Raw genomic sequence first — 24,884 nt, 5'->3', positions numbered from 1 at the left:
AGCTATTCTCTTACTGCTAATCCAGATGGAAAAGTCAAATAGTGGAAAGTTTTCATCGTGTCACTGATTTATTTGCCTGCTTTCCAAAGAGAAGGCTTATGAACAGCAGAGGCACATTCGTCTACTGCATTCCTCATTGGCATGCATGGAACCTGCTTAATTGTTTCATTTACAGTCTTTACCTACAGAATTTCCCATTGTCATACATGGCTTCTAATAAACTTGAATAACAGGCTCACAATTAGAGATGTGGGGAAATTAATAACAGAATTATTATTAAACTTTGGAATGATTTCCATGGCAGGAAAATAGTCAGACAAAAAAAAATCAAGGGATAAGGGAGAAGAGTATGAAATATGATGTGTCATTTGAATTTTTTTTTTTTCAAAATGTCAAAAGTGAAAAATGAAATTCTGCCACAATTAAATTAGCTTTTTTAGAGTTACTTTTCAAGTGCAACTTCAGCGTCTTAGTGTAACATCTGTCTTAACCCTTGCAAGAAATTTAATTCACCAAATTATTCCAATTAACAGTGGAATTAACCAATGTTAATTCACTAATGACTAAACATTTGTAACATTGGATAAGGGGATATGTAGGTCCACGATCTGATTTGATATCAGGACAGTTCTGTAATGGCAAAGCATATTCAGGAAAATGAATATAATGTCAAATTAATATACATATAATGTGAAATTAAACTAATGATTAGAAACAACCAATTAACTTAAACTCATACAAATAATACAAGTGTTGCTACTAATACCACCATTAATAATAACAACCACAAAAACAACACAATTCATGCATGCATGTGCTCAGCCTATAGGGGAGGGATCACCCAGCTGCACTCACCATCACATGCTGTGTAAAGCGGTTATGAGTCACCATTGATTGAACTCTGCAGGCTGAGACCAAACAATTCGGTGCACCAGTGAGCTGGTACCCATCGGAACTAAAACCCTGCAGTTATTTCCCCCACACTCCCAAATCTCCAATTCTTTTCCCATTAAGGGATTTGCCTTTTCCAGTCTCCAGTTATTTGATGCGGAAGCCTCGTGATTGGCTTCAGCTTCTAGTTGTTTTCATTATTATGGCAAAAATTCCTCATCAGATTTTTCATGCTTAGATGATATTTACAACACTAGTACTAGGAGTATCTACTATACATGTATAATCAATATATTAGCACCATTTAGTATCTTCACACAACATGATTCAGGAGATTCTGTGTGGGACTGAACGATTTTGTCTGTGCTGTTTTCAGTTAAATACTAAAATCAATATTGGCATCAATATTCAATCCTCAGTCCAGAAAAGCCAAACTGCAATTCAAACAATAATTACACATGGAACTTATTGTATTTATTTGTATTTATTTTTAACAAATATTGACAAAAAATTGGTTTGAAAACATCCACAAAGATGAGAATGCAAAAATCAATTATCTGTCAGTGACTCTGACAGTCTGATATTATATATCAATATGTAGCTGTACATAGATGTAATATACCGTGCATTACGTCTTCATAACTGCTTTATTACGACTTGAAAAGGGGGTGTTGTTTGCCATGTGAATAAAATGTCTGACAAAGCATTCAGGGTACAGTTATGTTTGTATACCTTACACAAACTGCACTGTCAGAAACATTCCATGTCCTTCCACACCAGCCACCCTTCACTAGAGTCTATAGGAGAAATGACTGACATTTATGCCACCATCTCTTGATCTGATGTGGGCCCTGTCTACAATACATAATATATTCTTCAGAAAAGTGTTGCTGCCTTTGAAAATACTACCTTCATTTCGCTTCTGAACATGAAAAGCTGAAGCCTATACAACATGCATATAATTGTACCCAATACCACCACTTGGTGGCGATAGCTCAGTGTCACAAATGTAACATTTCTATTTATTGAGAGGAATATTTGCTAATTAGGGAAGTTATGTGGTGCTCTTACAGGCATTTTATCTATACAATGGCAATCTGCTTAGCTGGAATGAAACCTCTATGTATAAGAATACGAGCTTTGTAAATATTGGTTCTCCATTTCTCTGGATTTAATAGCTATGAAATGTGATGGATGGGCTTGAAGAATATTAACTGGTTTTTATACGTTCTTCTATTCAATATTTATCCAATGTCTATCGAAGCTGAAGCTAACATTTTTACATCATGTGTCTATTAGCTAAAGAGAATCAGCATTTATCAATATTATAAATATTATAAATAACCCATTAACGTGCATTTTAAATGTTACCCCTGATAGAAATATCTGTTAATGGACGCACCTTCCGTTAACATCATACAATGAGTTTTTGTCAATGATGACACTTCAGCTTGACTGTGCACTGATCTTTTCTTTACAGATCATTCATCCTGACCATAACATTCACTAATGCCCCCATATTAACTGGCTGCTTCATTATGTAGCACATGCTTTCACTCATTTCAGTTGGTTAGATGGCTGGTGGATTTGATATATGGCCTGTGATCTATAAGGTCCCTGATTGCAGACAATGAAACAACAAGTAATTAGATGCATATATCACCATCTCCTGTCTGTAAACTGTCCTTGGATAATTGAGAGAACTGTGCAATTATTGTCCTTTTTTTGATATTGAGAGTTGGAAATGAGCTCTTGGTATGTAGTCTTCTTCCATTGCTGAACAAAACTGATGACTGTTCTGTGTTGAAGCCTGAACTTATCATTAAAATACCTCTTTATTTGGTATTGATGGAGATGAATGTTCTTCAGCTTTTGAGGCATTAGAGTTGTGTCCAGAGAGACAAGGCCATCAATGAAGATATTTTGCTTGAATTTTCAAGATAAAAATAAACACCTAGATGGACTTGGGCTCAAACAAGTCTTTTTTTTTAATCCCACACTCTACTGGCTCCTGTTCACAGGAATCATAATAAATGGAATGAATTTTTCAGTCATTACTGTAGGCATTAACATTTCTATTGCCAGATATCATTTAAATATCTCTTCATACTTAACCCTTTTCTTTAAAGGAAAACTCTTACTAGATGTTGAAATATTTTATGACATGTGTAAATGTGTATGTGTAAATCATATTAACGTGAAGACACCACATAAAAAACTGAAAGCAAACACCTTTTTAAATTAAAGAAGGTGGTCTTTGAGCAGAGTGGGGCTTACATCAGGATTAGATTAGGTTTAATGCATCAAGTTGCAGCTGGGGGAAAAGGATGCCTATTGATGTCTCTTGTCTTCAAATGATCAGGAGGTTTCTAAGATTAGAGGATGTGGTTTGGAATGTTCAATCATGCAGTAGTATATAATGGAACATATCAAATTATACATTTTTGAGCTTTCCTTTAAGTTTCAAACTGTGTGTTTTCAGCCTTTTTGGATAAGTTGCACCTCATTGAATATGTGTATTGTAGTGAATGAATGAGGATTAAAAAAGAATTTGGAATTAGCAAAATGCTGACTGAAAAGCCAAAATGTCTCTGTGTGATCTCTGTATGCCAAAATTACATTTTCCATGGCTTACCATTGGCTTCAAACATGAACTACATAAGCTACATTAGAGAACAGAGCATGCTACCTGCTTTTTGCTAATGCCAATGGTCTATAAAATTAATGATCAGAACCTACGATATATATTTTTTAACTCTATGAAAAAAATGCATAATCCAAACAAGCAAAGGAATCAAGCAAGACATATAGCTACAGTGTAATATTAATATAGTTTAAAAAGGGGAAACATACAGCATCACAACACAAAATCATCCTGAGGATTGCTGTTTAATATGACACCACACCAAAATAAAATGTCCAGCAGATCTGGATTTGTGTTCCACCAATATACATGCATAGCAACAATGTTTTAAGAAATATTTTTATGCCTATAATAAGGACAATAGAATGATCATGTTAACCACTATCTTCCCCAGACACCCCACCCCCCTGGCCCACACACAATTGTTCATCAACCACCAATAATAATATATTTTTACTGGGATACAAATCAAGTCCTCCATTTGTACACAACTGAACCTGCTTTTAGTAATGTTTCCTCTTTAGAAAAGAACTGTATTTTGGAACAAAGATTCAGCAAACATAAATAAGTACTGTACAAGAATGTCTTCATCCACATTGAAACAATTATTTTAGAGCTCAGGAAAAAAGACAGGAGCAAACACCTACATACATACTGTAAAAGCCAAAGCCCAGAAAGAAATGTATGCCGAAATAAAGAGTTTTACACAGGATTGAGACTGATTTTCAGAATAAAAATAAGTATGGACTATCAAGCTACAAATTGTATTTATGCATATACAAAAACATTACAGCGAATAAGAATATGCAAGTGCTTTTTTTAGCTTTTTTCAGGAAACACATCTGAATTGCATTTTGTGTCTGTGGTCAATTAATCAACATTACAATGTAAACAATGGGTGTTGAACAAGAACAATATGAACAATTGATATAAATTGAAATTTAATTTAACATCACTACTCCTATTAATACTGATTTAAAAATAAATAAATATGAAAGTGGCACAAATATTTAATTTTGGGCTGTCTTTAAATGAATGAAAATTGATTGTCCACAAGCAGCATATAAAACAGTGAGATGCACTGAGGCAGAGGGCAAAAACTTCATTTCACGTGTTCTGCCGCGTGAGACAAGCAGTAAAACTTCTTGTGAGTGATAAAGTTTGACAGGCTGCTAAACTGAATATCACACAAGCGGCAGTATTTGCTTCCGCTGACAGCTGGCGCCGGTCCGTTTGTGCCTATTGCTACAGCGGGCACTGCTTCCTCAGTCTGTGATTTTGGGGAGGGAGAAATGTTCTCGTTAGAGTCAGAGGGGTTCTCAGTCCCCCCTGCGGGTAATGGTCGACCGTCTGGTGACTGGGAGTTGCACTGTAGGCTCTCCTGCCGTGAAATAACTGGGCCCAAGGCCCTCTCCTCAGGCTTGTGGCCACCATTTATGCTTCCCATCATGCCTCTGTTATTGGGCAGCAGGGGTAGAAGCTCTTTCCCAGGATGAGGGCAGCCGTTGGGTGTTGGCTGGTCTTTTCCCTCTTCTGTGGCTTCACTTGGACTCTGTTTCTGCTCATCCTGTGCACCCTGCCCAACCAGACTCCCATTAACATAATCAGAGGGTTTAATACCATAATATGGCAAAATTTCCTCAGATCCTTTCAGCTTCTTTAGTACTTGGGGATAAAAGCAATGGGGTAAAGTCTTGTTCTCCTCTTTAAGAGGAAAAGGCTGAGTCTCGTCAGCGGGCTTGAGTCCAGACACGGTCCCTGAATGAGAGGGAAAAAGGCAACCATTTTTTACAATTGCCTTGGAACTTGCATTTTTGTCACACTTCACAGGACCATTATCGTAGGCATCATTAGGATTATTGCATTCAAATTTCATATCTGGAAACACCGTCTGTGCCAGGCCACCACCTTCAGGGTGGGGAGCAGTAACTGGACAAAAGTTCTGTTTGTGGGCAAGGTAGTCCTCCACTTTGTTAAAACCAATCTTGCAGACTGTGCATTCATGATAGTCCAAGAGCCTTGTGGGAGACTGACAGGTTTTGTCAGAATTTGGGGAACATTTTTTACTGAGATCAATGGGGGCATCTAGCTCTTGTTGATCAATTGTATTACACTTGGACATGAGGGCTGATTTCGAAACCGTGAGAGAAGGTTCCACATGTTTTGGAACCATGCCTGGGAAGATGGTGCATTGTGGGTGAAATCGGTTGCCTGGATTGTCAACTGCCTCTTGTGTGGTGCAGGGACTTCCCAAAGTGGGAACTCCAAGGAACCCCAATGGCCCAATCTGGGGTGGTCCCTGCTCTTGACTGGGGACGTACATCTCGTACAGCTTCCTGCGTTTGCGCGTTCGCATCATCCTCTGCATGGACACTTTATTTGCAGCTGTGCGCTTCATAGGGGGATCATGGCGAGTGGCACAGTAATACTGTTTGTGGACTATATAGTTGTCGTACCGACTGAAAGTTATCTTGCAAGCTTCACAGGTTGTTTTGCTTGGATAGCTATCGTTTTCCGTTTGGGAAGTGTTAGGACTGTTCGCGTTTACTTGCACACTGTTCGGCCTCTCCTCTGTGCCAGTGGGTGTGAAGGCTTTTTTGACCTGTCCTGAGAGTTCCTTATCAGGCACTTTGCCACTCCCATTGATCAGATTCAAACATGCAGACTGCATAAGGTGATTGTCACCCTCAGTGAGGTGGCCACCATTCAGGAAGGCTGCCGAACTGTGCCTGCTGTTTGGGCTTACGGTCTCCGTCACCTTGTCCAAACCACCAGAGCAGTCGGGAGACTTGGCCAAGTCCTGCCAACGGCTATTGCAGTAGTGCTTTTTGTGGACAAAGTAGTTGTCCAGGTTATTAAATGTGATATTGCATTCAAAACATGTCGCTCCCTTCGGCATGAGAGGGCTGTAGACCAGAGGAGGGTAGATGTTCATTCCATTTTGTAATCGGCGGTGCACCAGTTCGGACATTTTCGCTAATATTTCCGATGCTTGTGGGACTACAGGAAGGTCCTGTGGAAAAGGGAACTGGGACAGGAAGGGTCCTATAGGAAATGTAGGGCCCACATTGTGCTGGACCGGTGAGGAGGCAAGCCGTGGGCTGGACGGCTCAGACTTGATCCTGGGGTACGAGAAGCTGGCTTTGCCTCCCGGGTTGCCATCTCCCTTCAGGGCAGAGAGCTTGGTCATCTGCTCCGCCCTGTCCTCCTTGGTGGTGGAGTTGACCTCCTTGTTCTGCGCACTCTTGGGACTCTGGAGCACATCTTTGCCATGCGGTGGGTTTTCGTCACTTTGCCTGGGGGACTGCTTGCCGTCTCTGTCTCTGTGAAACGCGCCGCCACCCTGCTTGTGTAGATCCTGATGCTGCACGAGCTCCATCTGGCTCTGGAAGCTGAAATGGCAGTGGTTGCATCTGAAGGCCGTCCGTGACAGGTGAGACAGGATGTGGTGCTGGAATGCAATAATAGAATCTGCCGTGTACGTGCAGATTGTGCATTTCAACCTGGTCCCAGGGGGGAGAGTCTCTTCCATTTTGACACCTTTAAAAAAGATAAAAAGGACTTGTTTAGGGTCTCTGCTACAGTTTTCCCTTCATGTAGAGCACTGTAGCTATCAAAATCAATGGCTGTGACCAACCAATTCTATACCAACACACTGGTACCAAACAATACACAAATCGATGTACGATTGCAATAGCAGAATGTGTATCATGCAGTACATTAATTCATGCAGCCAATATTCTACCATTAATTATTACCCCACTGGGCTCTTTCTTCAGGTATTTTGAAATGACAAATAACAGACATACAAAACCACTCTCAGAATATCAAGGGCCACGCAGAAAAAGCAACACAGGGACTCTGGCCTCTCCACTCACCACTGTGTGTGTTCAAGTGCATTTCCAGAGCTTGTGGCCCTGAGAAGCTCTTGCTGCAATGGGGGAAGGGGCAGATGTTGGCTGTCTGTAGCTGGCTGGTGTCACTCTTTTCCACCGCGGTCTGTGGGTGCATCTGCCGTCCACTGCAGTAGTACATCAGGTGCGCCTGCAAGTTCCTCTCGCTCCGGTACCAGATCCCACATGTCTTGCAGGGGAAGATGTCCTCTGTGAAGTCAGCATAATAGCTACATGTCATGCATTCTAAAATCAAACAATTTTACTTTGATGCTATGAAGCAGGTTTGATTTTGTCATTAGCAAAATTAACAGGAATTTGTACTTAATTTTTACAGGACTTACAGGAATTTCTACAGGTTAAAACACTTAATAAGGCCTTTATTCATACATAACTGACATAACTGAATCATGTTTAGATAGCTAATACAAATGCCTCTACTGTACAGTTTCATAAAAGACTTCATATAGTCTGTCCTTACAGTGACTGTCTTCACAGCTGTAGAGATGTGCACTCACTATTGACAATAGCAGTGGGCAGTATGGACGCCATGGCAGCTTGCTGGGGGAGGAGTGGTATTGTGTCCAGTAGCCGTGCTGGATACATTCCTTCAGTCAAAGAAGACATGTGACCGCCTGCTTGGAGCCGTGCGTCAAAATCCACTGCAAAGGCCACCAACTCTTCACCCTCTGCTATGTTTTTTGTTGTGGTGCACCAAAGCTGCCCACCTGGAAAAAGGGAAAAAGAAGCAAATGCTTTTAAACTGTCAAACCTAACACAGATGCTTCAAATAAATCAGAAAAGGCAGAACGTTGAATTTCATTTAAAGTTTCTCAAAGACAAATCTCCATGGTACATTAAAAACATCTTTCGCTCTTTGACAGGACCTGATGATTTGTCAAACCTGTGTTGCATATACAGTCCAGTATCAAACATTTTGGTTTCTTGCAAGGGCATGTACATATTTGTGTGTGTCAGTTTGTCTGTAAGTGCAAAAATATTTTGAGTTTATGTGTCATTGCTTTATGTGTCATCAGACAATAAAAAATACCAAATGAAAGTTCAGTTATTTATTTAATGTGTATCTTTAAATGGACATCTTGGATGTCCATTTAAAATATATACATTAAATAAAGTACATGTGTTTAATTTAGGAAGATATACATTAAATAAAGTACTGCTATTAATTATAGTGTTCTTGATTAAACAGTCCACTGGAATCTTCACAACACATTCATTAAGCAGGAAAATGAGATATGGAAGGTTTTAAGCTTAGATAATAGTTATCTCACTAAATGACAGGCTTTTCAACTGCACTTCAGCTGCTGCTGAGGGGATTTAAGTTTTTAATATGAGTATTTACAAAATCTGGTGGGTGAGATAACACAAGAAACTATGATCTGCGCGTGCTGAATGGTAGAATTAGGACATTGTTTCAGAGAAAATCTGGACAATTAATTAAACCTAACCACTAGCTTTCACACATGTGCAAACACTTGGTGCAGTATGAATAAAAGGGGGACTTGTGATTCCAGAATAATTCTGTTCAGAAATAAAGGGACTGGTGAGGCAGGTGTAAAAAGGGCAGCATATTATAATATCTATAATAAATTCAACAATGAATGTGTGGAACCAGTGTGTGGCTTTCATGTATTGGCAATGATCATGTAAAGGTGTCCCTGACAACATAAATGCTGCCATTTTGGACAGGAGCAATGTCTCCCCATAACAAACGTTTCTTCTTGGGGGGGTGAGGGTTTCTCTGAGAAGTAGAACAGCATGGATTTGGTCATTTTAAGTTACAGATGCAGTCACCCAGTTTGAGATGTCACTATGACATGCCAGGATGAGTTATGAGATCTGTTAGACAGTAGAAAGAAGAGAAAAAGATGGGTATTTGTTAGTGTAATAATGACTAAATACCCATGAAAAGAAATAATGGAACCAACATATTCTGTGTAAAGGGAGAATGAGAAGGGACCAAGCACTGATCCCTGTAGGACTCCTGTCAACAAATGCAGAGCCCCTCCAGGTCAACTGATAGGAGTGCTCAGAGAGGTACAATGAGATCCAGTTGAGGGCAGTGCTCCAGATCCCCATCTCTGCCACAGTAGATAAGAGGATCTGGTGGTTAAAGCAGCAGACAGATTCAGGAGGATCGGACAGCTGCTTTTAGAGAATGGAATACCTCAGTGACAGTGCTTCCCATTGAGTAGCCAGCCTTAAAGCCAGTTATCAAGCAGATCATTTTGCAAAAGAAAGTAGAACAATTAGTTTAATATGCATGCCCATGACAGGGATTAGAGAAGGGAGACTGAATGGTCATTTTTAACCAAAGCTGCATTACCTGTGTGCTTCTAACCAGTCAAAAGACATCCAAATTCATTAAAACACACATTTGCATTATGATATTTGCTAAAAATGAAAGACAATCTAAAATAATGATACTAGGGGAATGTGGATGTAAGTGAAGGCAGAGAGCTGTTGAAAGGCTTCAAAAAACAATGACAATATATTTGAATTCTGTGATTTTTACTGTAAATTTTTTGTTAAAAAAGCAGAAACAAGCAATGCTTGTGGAAGACTGATGTTTTAGTACAATAATACTTGTTTAATAAACGAGCTGATGACAGGTGAAAAGACAATGTATGCATATGCGTGTATGGATAGTATTGTTCGATATCGATTGTTTGAGATTTGACATTAAATGCATAAGTCTGAATTTAGAAAGTCTGAAAAGTGCACCTTCTGATTTGCACTGTTTGTCTGCTGTGAGCTTCCTTTGTGCAGAGGCCAGAGAGTTTTAACACAGGCTATTGTCTGTATCCTCCTGCAGAGCACCTGATAAAACCACAAAGGACTATGACATATTCTAAAAACAATAGAGGAATTAAGGACACACAATAGGCGTTTCATTAAAGCCACCAAGACAGCATCCAGTCCATAGTCCAGATAGTTAGCCACCTCTGCTTTCGACATTTCCTCAATAAAAACAATACCCATCTCATACTAAGGCTAATAGGGCAAAATGCTCTTCTTCTTTGATTAATGACTCTTAAAGAGCGCACACAATTTACGACGCACACACGAAGGAGTTTAAGAAGCGAAAGTCGGCCGAACACAAAGTAAAATGTGGAAGAGCGCTTTTCCCCCTATCAAATCTTAATGAAAATCCAAACAAAATTCCTCTTGCCAGCACCAACAGAAGGGTGCGGGTAATGCAGCTGCCCTGGAGATATCATTCTGACGTTTGTGTGTTAACAGCAGAACTCTTTAATAGTTTGCTGTGGAACGCACAGTTAAGCATGTCAGCTCTCGCCTTTACCATCTGTCCACACAAATTTCCAGTCATAGAGGCTGCTGGGAGAGGAGACGCTGTTGATCCATCTGGTAAACAACAAATTACCAATCAGTTCCTGAGCAATGATATACACTACACTACATAAACTAACCTGGATTTGATACGAACATATAAGAAACAAATATGAAACAAAGCAGGAACATTATATTTTGCAATTGGCTCAGTCGCTAAAAATCCCTTACAAAACCTCACCACTTATGACCAAAGAGGTCTTGTGTCCATGTTATTCACGCCTTGGCTGTTTAACCAGAAGACACTGGCCCACTACCTACAACGAATGAAGAGCACCCACCCACACTTCCCTCCCTCCAATCTATGCAAATGTTTTGATCGTTTAATGAGGTTCTGACACATCCGAGTTAAAAGGGAAACACAACTCCAGGCATTTCAGTCTTACATGAAAGACAAAGAGAAAAAAGCAGGAGGCTAACTGCAACTCTTAAAACAAAGTGAGTGACAGCTTTGAAAAACACAATCTGGGAAAATAGCTGGCAGTATTTGGCCTGGAGTTTCCTTGTGACATCAAAGCGGTGGTCGACTAGCCCTCCAGTTCAAGTGCAAATCAAAATTCTCTGTCCCATATTTTTTACAGCTTGTGCACGGCCCCTAGGTGGCTCTCTTCTCATGCCTAAAAGAAGAAATGGATCCACAAGTTAAGGACAATGTGTTATTTCAATCTGCAAGCTTCTATTGCCACAAGTCTGACCTCACCAAATATTTAGAGGAGAATCAAAACGCAAGCACAGCTTCCAATACAGGAGGGTTGGGAGCAGGATTGGGAACTCTTGTCATCAGCCTGCCAGTTCTAATCTCAGATCCGACACAGGCATCATGCCCTTGAGCAAGGTACTTAACTTGGATTGCTTCAGCAAACATCCAGATTTATGTACATACGAAGTGTGAAAGGTAAACTATGGTTATGGGTATGGATAATACATATTTCTTTTCTATTTATTCCAGAAGTGTACTAAGAGCTGGCTCAATATTCAGAATGACATTCTGTGTAACTTTAATTTAAGGGTGAGTCACCCATACTCACATTTCATATGTATGCATAGATGAATATCACGCATATCAGAGTATATTACAAAGAAACATGAAATTAAAAAAAAAGCTTCACCAAGGTTTGCCAAGCGTGTTCCAAAACATCAAAATCCTGCAGGCTTTCTAGATCTCTGATTTATGAAACATTGAATCTGGCCACCTACATTCAGATAATAATTTAATAATAATAATCTAATAATTAACCCACTTAAGTAATTAAGGATTCGGACAGAACAAAAACCAGAGGCATTTCTGGCACTCTTAGGCTAGAGCTACTGGTCCAAAGCTCCACCCTCACATTAAATAACTGGGCAACTACAACATTATGAAATCAGCCCAAAATATGTTATCACCTATATACACAGAGAAGCCTTTTGGGAATTCTGCCTGTGCCAAGATTGGCCGTTTATAAAATGAAGGGTCCTGAAATATATATTTGTTCACTCACAGTACACACACACTAAAAGCTCCTGAAGACTGCCATATGCTGACTCCTTTCATCCAGTGGTGTTTTGCAGATGATATACGGAGCTGAAAGCTCATGGATTGCCCACAGCAAATGGCATGCGGGTCAGAAGGCACAAATTAAAGAGGCTTCCCCTGGAGAATTTCTCTCAGAATTCCCCCGCAATGCATCAGACCCAACAAAGCCGTGAAACTGCGAAACTGCCTCAGACAATCACTTCTTTCCCTGTGTCAGAGACGAAAATAAACACTGCTTGATTTTTTTTCTCATTAATCAAACTGCATATTTTTTTCTAAAAGCAAATGAAAATCATTTCACAGAAAGTTAAAAATGTTGCAGGGTTTGTTTTGGTGGTAACTCAGCAGAAGATAAATCTCAATATGGTTTGTTTTTACTGGCCTGAGCAGGCAATTGCTGGGGAAATGAAAGTGTCTTAAATGCTGAAAAGATGCTTAATGACTACATAATAAGAATGCATCTTGTACAAAAGAATCACACAATACCTGAATACGCAATCAATTTTAAAACAAATGTGTACCATGTTACACAGGATCTGTATGTCTACCCTTTATAAAGTACATTTACAAAGTTGAACAGGATCTGACTTTTAAGTTGTGCACAAATCACTTATTGCCAATAAAACACAAAACTCATCATAATATTCAAAGGGCAAAGCAAATATCCTGAACATTTCTTTCTGGAAATTCTGATTTGCAATTTTTCAATGCACAGCTGAAACCACCCCCAATAACTGTTTGTCCATCACCGTGTATGTTTGTCTTGAATTGCCTTTGTAAACAGCCTCAGTTACAGTGAAGCAGCAACAGTAGTGCTGTGCTAATGTAACAGGGGCACCCTTTGATTTACTCTTACAGGGTCAGTGGTCAGTTGCTGAAATGTACCCATCCTTCCTGAGAGCCCCAGAGGGGTTCTCTCACTGTTGAGGGATATTAATAGGACAGAGACTTCCTGCTTTCCATCGCACTGACTCAGTGATGCACTGAGCAGACCAGGGGAAGTGCTCAGGATGAGGGACCATGAGAATGAGAGCGCACTTAATGAGAGAGAGAGAACCATCGCCATGGCGCCAGCCCACACACCACATGTCCGTGCGCGTGAGCCGCCATCCAAAGCAGGGACGGACATCTTGGCAGATGCAGTTATCGAGCCTTGGAAAGTTTACGATTAAGTTGCCACACACAATATACTAATTTGGTGCTCCTTTTTCAAACGTTTGCCATATCTGTCATATGCGCACACTCACACAGCAGGCGCGCATCCCCGCAAACAGCAACATAACCCAGCCCAGAGCTGATCCACTCATACTGCTGATTACATTTGATGTCGGGCTGTTGGAAAACTCTGCTGATAAAGGGCAAATCGTATTTGTCATGTTGCCTTATTGCCTGCCACAACAGGGGGTGCGGCCACTGCCCTTGCTCAATGCCCTTCTGCCATGCTGGCAGGCCCCTGCCTTACCCCAGGTAGTGCCACACGGCCATCTGGTGTCGACATCTGTCTGCCTATTTATCACAGGGGTTTAGTGCTGGACCAAACACGCCAGGACAGGAAATGGCCTTTTTTCCTCCAGCAGAAAAGGACCATCACCTGCGTGCGGATAACAGAGTGGAACCGGGAAACTGCCACCAATGCAGAAGGGAGGGTACAGTAACAGGAGCAGCAGCACGATGTGGCTGTCTCTTGGCAGTGGTTTTCGGCCGGCCCTCTTTTGACACTGAGGTGAATGCCACCAAATGCAGGCTGTTTGCTTACTGAAGAAAGCAGCAGTGTCGTGGTAGAAAGCAAAACCAGGGAGATGGTTTGGTTTGTCTCTGTGGGGGAAGACAATGTTAGTGTACACAACTGGTGTGTCCAACTAATCTCCCACAAACACTGTCTGAGCACATCATTCTGGTGTTGCTCTGTGAGTTTGATTCTGAACACATCTCGCAGATGTTGACAGAGCTGGATGACTGTCAGGAGTTGAATATGCAGCTCTTAAATAGACCAGATGGCTACTGTTTCACTCATTTGGCTGAGGAAAACAAATGCTGAAGAAAACCGCAACTAATGAAAGTCATGGAAAAGCTTTTTATTACTAACTGAAGAACTGCTATTTGAAGTGTCATCCATCTTATTTTCTATGAGTTACCCAGTTCACTTATGACTGCCCCTTGCAAACACACACACGCGCGCGAACACACACACACACACACACACACACACACACACACAAACACAGCATTTACAACCTCTGGCAACACGCATAGGGTACTTTGTCCCTTTTGACATGTAAAAAAATGTTTAGTTCACAGAATAAAGAATCAAACAGAGGGGGGCTTGAGGATGTGCCACACATGATCAGCAAGTGTGTTTTTCCTGTTTGGTTTTTAATCTACATGTAATTAAAATCTTATCAGCTGTGTGCTTACGGCTGCCTTTGAATGAATGGGAGACTGCATTATGAATGGGACAACCGAACCAACATTGTGGGTAACTTAATTAAAACCCAGGACTTAATTCAAAGCATGTACAGACCCTGATATTCATCCTGAAAGAGGAAAGTTAACTAAGACTGGCCGTTAAGCTGCTGCCGTGCCAACAGGAAGGAACAATACTCCTCCTTGAAGAAAATCTTGATCGTTTATACCTACATAAAGAAAGTGAGTTACTCGATTTTCTGTCTCAGATGATGACGGCTTAATTTTACATGACTGCAGTAATTCAGAGGAAGAGATACGCTTTGAGATACGCCTTTGCTTTGCGAGGATGTCTATAGATGAATGGCTGGTATCACACGGGGTCAGGATCACGGAAGATAATCGATCCAACTACAGCTAAGGCCCTCTGGTATTCTCCTTAGAACAGCATCAGAAGTAATGAGTCAAATTTGCCCAAAGCTCATGCAGTTCTCACCTCAGCATTTCCTTCTCTAAATAATTGGTGAGGAAACTGGGATCTCCTCTCGGATTAATTCTACTGTAGTTAAGGATTTTGTTTAGGGACCTAGGGGCATATTGTGAGAATTTATTGTAACGCTCAGGGAAAGCGTTTGCTGCAACATTTGTATCAATTACAATTCCGCCAGGGCTATTGAGCTGGTGTGAGACTGATGCATTCAGCTACACATTTTCTTCATTTCCAAATACATGTTGACTTTTTCCACAAAAAAAGTAAATTAATTACAGTCTTCAATTACATGTTATATGATAACTGTTAGGTAAACAACTGATTATTTTTCAGGGAAAATTCCTAGGTGCCTTCTACTCAGTGATAGTGATATTCAGCAGAAGTATTCATTTCTCTTTCCATGTCAACTGCCTTTTGAATTTCTCCATTCTATAGCTATTGGCTGCATCGCTTGCTCCTTATCATTCACTCTCCTGTTAGTCGCCCTTGAAGTGATGCCAAGGCATCACGTCCCATTTCATATAAGGTCTCTGAACTTCTCATGGTCGATGATGAGGGCTGAAAATTATGCTAACAGCTAATTAACATCATAAAGACAGTTTCAATGGAATGGTGACAACTGCAACCTTAATTTGCACATGCTAAAACAGAATTATCTGTTTTTGTTTTTGAGATAATTATGCAGAAATATAGATTTTCCTAGTATCACATCGACTAGCTACTGTGCCTCTGAGAATGTCAGTTAAATGCAATTACTAATTATTAAACAAAACTGGAACACTGTCAGTAAAAATACCTTTAATGCATAAATGCATAGTTCACATTCCTAAACACTTTAGTCCCTTACAAATAAAATAGGCAAAGGATAATTGTATGTTAGTATTTTCCAGTTTCATGCCCTTAATAGGGAGCAATACAATGCCAAATCTTGCTTAAAAACAATGTCAACAACAACAACAAAAACTCAATGTTCTGTTAGGTCAACTTTTCACAGCAGTTGGTGCTATTAACCAACTTACTCTGTGCCCCTGTGCTAGCTGGCTGAACTAAGATGGTATTGAGTGACATTCCAAAACATTCTCTTGGAAGCCTTGCCACTATTCCTGCTGCAGTCTCACCTAGTTTCCCTGCTTCCCTCAGAGAACATGGCCTCGTCATCAGGCCTGCTCCAGGAGGAAATGAGTGGTCTGCCAACATTAAAAAGATGTTGAACTTACAGATTCCTTCAGGCCAACATGGTAGTCATTTCCCAGAGGGACTAAAATGCTAACTTAAACATACTCCATAACATACTCTTTGAAAATAGCTCAGAAACCCCCAGAACAGCTAAATGTGAGAAGGTTTGATACTGCCCACCCCTTCTGGCCCCTCTTCCCTCACAATTACCAGCTTCTCTTAATAAGAAGCAACAACTCTCATTTAACTCAAGGATCCAGCCTTTACTCACGACAGAGACTTCTGGCTGTTTATTCATAATGGATTTGGAATGTTCGTGTATGGAATGTTATCAGCTCACGCACAATCCAACCAACAATTCTGCCCTGAGCTGAGTTCCTCATTAACAGAGCATATTTAATCCAGAAGTTTCTTATCAAATGTCACACCTGCATCTGTAAATGGCATTTTCACATTCATTGGCATGTGTTTCAGCGACAAGGTGCCAAGGTGGTTTGCAGAGATTAAGAAGGAAGAGAGTGCAAGCTTATTTTATCATTTGGTGGGTCTGGACTGAATCCAAGGAGTTTTTGTCTCGTCGTTGTAATTAGAAAGCCTTTTAAGTGATAATGCCTTGCATGGGAATATGAATATGTTGTGTCCGAGCCAGTGCACCCCCCCCCCCTTTTTTTAATTGTAGAATGCTGATTTTTGTGAAGAACGGATTATCTCCAGGCTTCACAAGTTTAGTGAAAGATTTGAAAACAGGCAAACATTTGCTTCGGGAGCTCCAGCGCTTTTGTTTGCCCCTGTTCTCGATGGCATTTCCTCGGTAAACGGAACAAGAGCTGTGTCACTGTGAAGTACTCAAACTAAGATCCCTGCGGCCTCCTGTTTCTCCTTGAAAAGCAGGCACATACACCTGCTATGACACTTTAACACAGCTTTCGTCCATTTTGGGTGGTGGAGTAGGGGAGGTGGGAGTAGGTTGTTTCTGGTGCTGAGATCAAAATGATTAAAGCATTTGATCACTGTGGTGTCACTACAACACTATTGGTCCACCATTATTAATGCAAGGCAAAGACATAAACCCTCATTTTTAATGGATTCTTATGACATCAAGTGCACCTAAAGGAAGGTGAAATGTCCCAGTACAAAATATTGTGACTGCTTAAACAGTGTTAGAAATATCAATCAGACAAGTGGAAGCTAAATACATTGAAATTTTGTTTGCTGACATATAGGACAGTTAGACTTTGACAATACTCTATACAGTAACAGGAACACCAGTGCATTTCTATTATAATGTAAAGTTTGATGCTTCTTCTTCGGGGCTTTCCTTATTGGTGGCCCTCTTCTTGCTTCTACAAGCAATGAATCAGTGAATCGGATTTAGGTTATTAGTGAATGATTTTTGGAAGGTGCATTTTTGCCCTATCAAATTTCCACCCCATGATCCTGGTTACACAGGAATTCCCATCCATTCAAGTGCACCTTGGGCAGCTCTCTGAAATACAGCTAGAAAGTGTTTGTTATATCCAACCAAATACTTCCATTGAGTTTCGTTTTGAAATGTTTATTGATTTTTTCCAACGAGCTCATGTTTTCTTTGAAGCACAGATCATATAGGCTATGGGGTATGTGGCTGCAATAAGGTAACGTGCTGGAGAACAACAGAGAACAAAGCTTCAAAGCTAGCTGGCTATCTCTTCTAAGATGTCACCCCCCAGTAATGTGCATTGTAAAGCTCTTTTAATTCACTGCACTTTAATGATATTATTTATCTTTAAAAATTAAACTTGCTTTACAGTGCAGTTTAACATACTTTTTGCGTTTTTAATGTGAGAGCTTCTCGTGTAAGAATGCCTCCTGTCAGGGCTCCGCCCCCTTAAGCCGCGGTGTTTTTGTTTTCCCTGTCCTTGTGCTTTTGTTTTCCTTGTGTTCCTGCCCCGCCCTGCTCCCCGCCTGGTCCCCGCCCACCTGATTCCCTCATTGCCTGCACCTGCCTGCCTGCTCACCTGCTTCCCATCTCCTCGTTACCCCAGCCCTATATCTTCCCTGCGTGTCTCTGTCTTGTTGCTAGTTCGTTTCAGTGTGTTTCACCTGTCTCGTCCCTGTGCTTTGTTTTTTGTGATTTACTGCTACATTGCCGATCCTGCCCACGATTCCTGCCTGCCGTTTGGATCTGATCGCTGCCTCTCACCTGCCTGATTCCTGACCCTGTTCTGCCTGACTCCCAACTTTGGATTTGCCCCCGGACTGCTTCTCTGTGTTTCGAACCCTGCCTGTCCCTGGATTTACGAACTGCCTGTCCCTTTCTAATCGCCTGGAACTGGAACATCCTGCGGTCCGCGTTTGTGTCCCGATCACTGGCGCTAACAGCCTCCTTTAGTTGTAGGATGTATAATGCAGCAATCACTCTGTCAATTCAATGCAATCTCTACCTGTATTGTGTGACAAATACAGTTTATCAGGACTTTGCTTCTAGCGGTATGCCCTACACGGCCTTTGCTGAAGGATGATGCCAAACAACCTTATTCTATGCAAATGTGTGTTAATCATCCCCCAGACAGCATGGATACTACCTTGTTTCAGCAAAAACCAAGCAAGGCGTGCACACAAGGGCATCTAATGAGCTCTCAGGGGTTATGGTTAACGGCAGCATTTGGGAATGAAAAGACAAATGTGAAGAGTTCCCCATATTGCCCAGGAGGCCATTGAGATGGCTGTTTGAGATGGCTGTTGCTGTTTGCTTCTGTGAATTCCACTGCTCCCTCCTCAACCACTCTCTTATTTGCGGAGCAGCTAACAAGGTAAACTGAATTTAAATAGCTGCTCCAGCTGTGCTTAAAATAATTCATAATTCCCCTAAGGCGACATGATGGGATTTAAGTGGGTTTTTTTTTTTTTTTTTTTTTTTTTTTTTTTGAGGGAGGGGAGGGGGTTGAACATAAATTATTGTATGGCTGTGTGTGCATGTGTGAAGTCCCTTGCTTTTTTCCCCAGTGTATGGCAGTCATGCAGTGGGGAAAAAAAATTCATGCAATCATAGTCAGTATTCATGCAATCAAGCTAAAGACCTGTGTACTACATGATTCATAGCTTCTTTCTTCATAGCAACATATTATTGTACTAAGGTGTAGTACATATAATATCAACACTATAATTTGAAATGCATAGCCCAAACCAATTGTGCAACCAATATCCTGATTAATTTTTAAAGTATTACAGTTTAATCTTTACATATTTACACAGAACATATTCATATTGTTCACAAATAATACATTTTATTCAACATGACAACATGAGGGTCATTATTATGAAACCCTTTAAATAAATTCCAACAAAAACTAATCTACACCATCATTTTGCGTTTTGGAAAGTTGGAAAGCTTGTAAAACCACATTAGGCATGAATAAGCTCTCCGTTTCTCTAGGGAATGAAAGGAAGTAACACAGAGAAGAATTTCATTAGTAGGATGTATTAAGATTTAGGTCAGAGCTCTCCAAAAAGTACAAACCCCCCAGATGCACAGTGACCTCTGCAAATAGTGAAATTACTATTAAAACATCACAAAAAGCTAAAGCTTATACTTTCTACTGCAGTGTCCAATATTAACATATTTCCCTGCCAGGAAGAGAACACAAGTGTATGTTGCATTCACAAGCTATAAGACAAGAGGCAACCATAGATCCAATGGCACCAGTTGGAGATCTCCAAAAAAAACTTCTACAGGATCCCAAGTGTCAAAAAGTGGGCCTAACCGTTCAGGCTGCATGATTGTGGCATTCATGGTCAGGCTGCAAAAAAAGCTTTTTCTAAAGGCAAACCACAAGAAATGCCTTGAATTTCACAAACTACATCTGAGTCAAAATTCAAAGCATGTCATAGCATTACATGAAATTTAAATGTGACCAGCTTGTCAGTGTTATATTTGATGTAAAAAAGGTGAGGCTTATGTTGAGAAAATAAGCCATGTTCACTATAAAATATGGTGAGAGATCTATTGCTTTTTTTTCACATTTTTGGGATGTTTTGCATCTTTGGGTCCTGAAGCCTTTGTTAAGGTAGTGGGAGGGATGAACTCGTACTAAGAAATTTAGTCCAAAAACTTTGGCTGGTTCCCTCTGCCAAGAAACTCAGCCGTTGCCAAAAATGAACATTCCAGCCTGACAACACTCCAAAGCATCCATCCAAAACTACACAGAAATGGTTAAATGAGCACAAAATTAATGTTCATAACTGTCCATCTCAATTTACAGGCCTAAATCCAATCTATGATTTGCAGTTCAAACCAGAACCTCATAAAACTCAACAGGAAGGATCTTGTAAGTGTCACCCATACCAGTGGAGGAACACTGTGAGTGTATAGGAGTGTGAATAAAGGTGACCCTTGTGTTTTCTGTAGTATAAAATATATTAACTGGAAACAATATCACTTTGCCCCATGCAATGACACTATGATTAATGTATGCTGTTTTGTGTTCTTAAGCAGGAAAAATGATCCATTATGTACATTTTTTGCTTTACAGCATATTTATTATTCCTGTTTAATAAGAGACATGAATAAATATGAAGGGCACTGTAATCAAGTCTAAATGGCTGGCAGCTGACTTGTTCTAATATTCCAATTGCAATATTCAGTACAGATAAAGGTAAGCGTTACTTTTTAATTTTGATGATCACTGAATTTGCCAACCTGTTTATGTCAAGGGAAAAGGAAGATTTGCATTTAATTGTGAGCCAAATTGATGTGCAAACATTGATTTAGGCAATGTTTTTATGAGATCTACTTTTGACCTTAAAAGTGCATAATACATTTTTGAAAATAACTGACTCTTTAACAAGGCAATAAAATTTCTTTCAAGTCAGTGTTTCTTAAATGTTACCCTTCCCCTCTCTTAAGCTTGAAATGAATTAAATAGATATGGATCTCAAACAAGCCATTACTAACAAATGATGTGTTTAATGTAGAGAGATAAGGCTCGCATTCAACAGACTGATGGAGATATTCCTCCGGTTGTACAATGGCAAGAGGAATATGGAAATCAGCTCTAAATATCAGAAGGCAATCATATTATCAGATTTCCCTCGGGTTTTCACTTCCATTCATTCAAATAATCATGGGTCACAAATCACAGGGAAAATACCTATTGTCTAACATTCTTCTGCTTTCAACCTGTTTAAGATAATATCTTGACACTGCCTCAAACTTCCCTGTATATTTACTTTAATTCACAGGCCTGATTCTTAAACTTGAGCAGTTCTGGTGGGTTCTACAGTAGGTACTAACCCACCACACAAATTCCATGTGGATTTGAGACCTAACGCGTTTGTTTATACTGAACATAAGCCATTCACATATTAGTTCCTGCAAATTAATGCAAATGTCTTAGGCTAAATTATACAGTCCAATACAGTCTGCAAAATATGGCTAGAATATTACAGAAAGTGGTTTGGAACAGGATGGGTAAGCCAGGATACTGCATTCTCAAAGCAGAGGGGAAGGAACAGTGAGACTCCACTTGGCTGTGATGTCACCCTACTATGACTCTATCCAAGCTAAGGTGATGACTTGGCCATAGTAAATTAAGCAGATGAGTCTGGTCAGGTGGTGGTCAGGCCTCTCAGAAAAATGTCTTGGGCAGCTGTAATATGAATGACACAAAAAACTGATAAGTTTCATATTGTCATCCATCCATTTTTACATTTATTTATGTAGGAGACACGATTACCCAGTTTGACTTACAGAGTAATCAGAGAAATCAAAGCACAGAATGCAAAAAACAAGTAAGTAAAACAAATAAAATGCAACACACACGTAAATTCCTAAAAGACAACAAATGCTATCACTTCCAGTAAAAAACATCCCCACCAGTAGCTGGCTAGATATGATGTCATACTGTCCCTTTCAGACACACTGTAAAATTAGACAATATTCCCTCCCAAATGACAGCAAACACACTGTAAGCCTTACAGTGTAAGGGCTGACCTCAAGGAGACAGAGCAAAATGTTCTCCAAAGTGCATTGCATATGTAATTAGCAAGGTTAGGAATTACACGGATAATGAAGTTAGGTATCTAATCAAGTTTATATTTTCTCATTAAGAGCCAGAGTGGCTAACACCATCCTTCCCAATTGTTTATTGAGGTCCAACCTCAAAGAAAGCCCTTACTGGACCTTATCTCCTTATTAATCCTCCTAACAAGTCCTTACAGAAAACCCTTTATCTCTGCATTAATCCTCCTTACAATTCCTTGATTGTTTTCCAATCTTTTCTCCTGATAATGCAGTCTTTACCTCTCTGAACCCTATTCATTCGGGCCTAGTTTCTCTGACATCACCAGGGTATTTTACCTGATATCTTGACCTCTGAAACCTCCCCTACTTGGATTAACTTTTTATTCATTTGGGTGTTCCTTTGGTGATGGGACAATGTATGACTTTCATCACGTGACACACCAGTGATAACAGTGTTCAGACGCAGACATAAATAAACATCAAGCAACCACCAAAACTGCTAAAAACACATTCTAATCACAAATATGTTCACATTGCTTTTAACAAGGAGGGGGGGGGGGTTATATTTTATATGTGCATTTTGAAGCTATTTTCAGAGTAAATAGCTTTAAAACACATCATGCAGTGGATAGTCTTAAATCGGGGATGCTACAAAAACCCCAGGGATAGTCAAGATGTACACAAAAAAGATAAAATGGCTGGTAAAATGGTTTGCGGTGCCATGAGGAAACTTTCTAACTGCCAAATATACATGAAACTACACTTACCAAGGTGAGTAAGAAGTCAGTAAATACCCCGGGGACCCCAGGGGAATTAGTGCTGTGTGAAAAGGCCTTTTGTCTGCCTCAGTCCCTGCTCCTCCGTGAGGCCTGCCCGTCTGCCTGCCTGCTTGCCTGCCCCCTCAGTCGCGCATTTAGTTATTCATTTTAATGAAGTTTGGCTCTTTTATGTCTGTATGAGTTCTGCATACAAGTTCTGATCCCTCTAAGGGTTGCCAAATGATTTTATCCATGGATGTATCCTTTCTAAGACTTCCTCGTTTTCTTTTTTCCCTCCCCCCTTAACAAGAGAAAGAACCGCTTCGTCAACAAGCCTCTCAGGAAAAGGAGATTAAAAACCATAACATCTCCAACCTTCCAGCGATACTCCCAACTGGTTTGTGTAAAACTCAATTAAACTGTTCCCCTCAGAATTCCACATTAGTGTATTGAACAGAGGTTCTTCAAGCGTGATGACAAAGCTCCAGCCTAGCTTCACAGCCGCCATCTGAGAGATTTCTTAAATGTCCTCTGGGTGTTGGTTTCTTGCGGATGCAAAACACTGAACAAAGACAAAAAAGGATGTTTCTTGACTAGACAACCAAACTTCTGTATTTAAATTTCTACATCGCTAAAAAGGGTGGAAATATATTCACCTTTAGTCTGATTTTTGGTAAGCAATTCTGCTGTAACCATTGATGGTAAATTTTAATTTAATGTTACTGTAATGGAAAAGAGCCGGTCTTTACGTTAATTAGTGGTGATGAAACAAAGATTAGTGTCTTGAGGGAATTTTAATAATCCTTATTTCAAAGTAAAATAATAAATACACGGACTTTCAAGCAGGTCTATGGTGTTAATGCTGCTTTAAAGAAATTCTTTCAGTCACAGATCAGGTTATATATCAAATAATATACAGAAAACTGCTTTTTTTCCACAGATTTCTTCAACCTGACCATAGAGCACTTGAACTCTACTGTTGATCTACAGCTGGGTCAGGCAGTGTCCCTCCTCATGGGTGGCAAGGTGTGCTAGTTCTAGTTCTACCACATCTCTGAATTGATTAATTGAAGTCCCTATTTAGAAAGGAATCGCTTCACCAGGTGCGCCAGGTGTGAATCAGTTGCTGGATAAAAAGTTAACTATGGCATTCTGTCCACAAAGAACATACCCTCGTTTCTTCTGTAGACGCTGTCTGAGTGTGAGTGAGGGAACATCCACTGCAAGACCATGACACACTTCAAAAAGCAGGGAGGACTTGGCTATGCGATTTATCCAGCTCTGCTTATCAAGAGGGAAGCTGCAGCGCCTCAGCCCTCCCTGCCTGTCAGACCCTCCCTTCTCCCCAGGAATGCTGGGCCCGGCTTTGAACCTCTCCCTGCTGGAGCGGACCTCTCCGGCGGCGTTGTCTGTGGCGTTCTCGCTCATGACGCGGGGCACAGGGAGGGAAGATGTCTGCAACGACCAACCCTTCCTCTCAGATTAGACAAGCGGGTCGCATTCCCTGCGCTGTGCAGAGAGCTATTTACGCCACACATTCCCATCCAGGCTCCTCGGCTGGCTGGCAGATCCAGATTCCTCCTCCTCCTCGTCTCAGTGACTTCCTCTCCAGCTTTTTTGACATAACCCAAAAGTCACAGATCTGCCCTGAGAGTCTGAACTGCACACTAAAACCTGCAAGCACTTTGAAGGACCCGTGGCATGGTGTAACTGGAGGAGTCTGTTTTCTTAATGATCTGC

At 40.5% G+C, this 24,884-nt stretch overlaps 1 protein-coding gene across 2 annotated transcripts in view; it reads right to left on the bottom strand.

Moving 5' to 3' along the window:
- Positions 1 to 4,558: 4,558 nt before the first annotated feature.
- The window catches only part of LOC118769289 (zinc finger protein ZFPM2-like), a 78,833-nt gene continuing 58,507 nt past the window's right edge, over positions 4,559 to 24,884 (bottom strand). For both annotated transcript variants that reach the window (XM_036516338.1, XM_036516339.1), the window contains exons 6-8: positions 7,947 to 8,156; positions 7,414 to 7,638; positions 4,559 to 7,075 (exon numbers count right to left, since the gene is read on the bottom strand). In XM_036516338.1, coding sequence (XP_036372231.1) covers positions 4,638 to 7,075; positions 7,414 to 7,638; positions 7,947 to 8,156 — 2,873 coding nt within the window. In that variant the 3' untranslated portion in view covers positions 4,559 to 4,637. The remainder of the gene's footprint in view (positions 7,076 to 7,413; positions 7,639 to 7,946; positions 8,157 to 24,884) is intronic.

This window comes from Megalops cyprinoides, chromosome 21 (assembly GCF_013368585.1).
Source record: "Megalops cyprinoides isolate fMegCyp1 chromosome 21, fMegCyp1.pri, whole genome shotgun sequence".
Classification (NCBI taxonomy): domain Eukaryota; kingdom Metazoa; phylum Chordata; class Actinopteri; order Elopiformes; family Megalopidae; genus Megalops; species Megalops cyprinoides.
The sequence above is the reverse complement of the archived record's forward strand: the minus strand, read 5'-3'. Positions and strand labels throughout refer to the sequence as shown.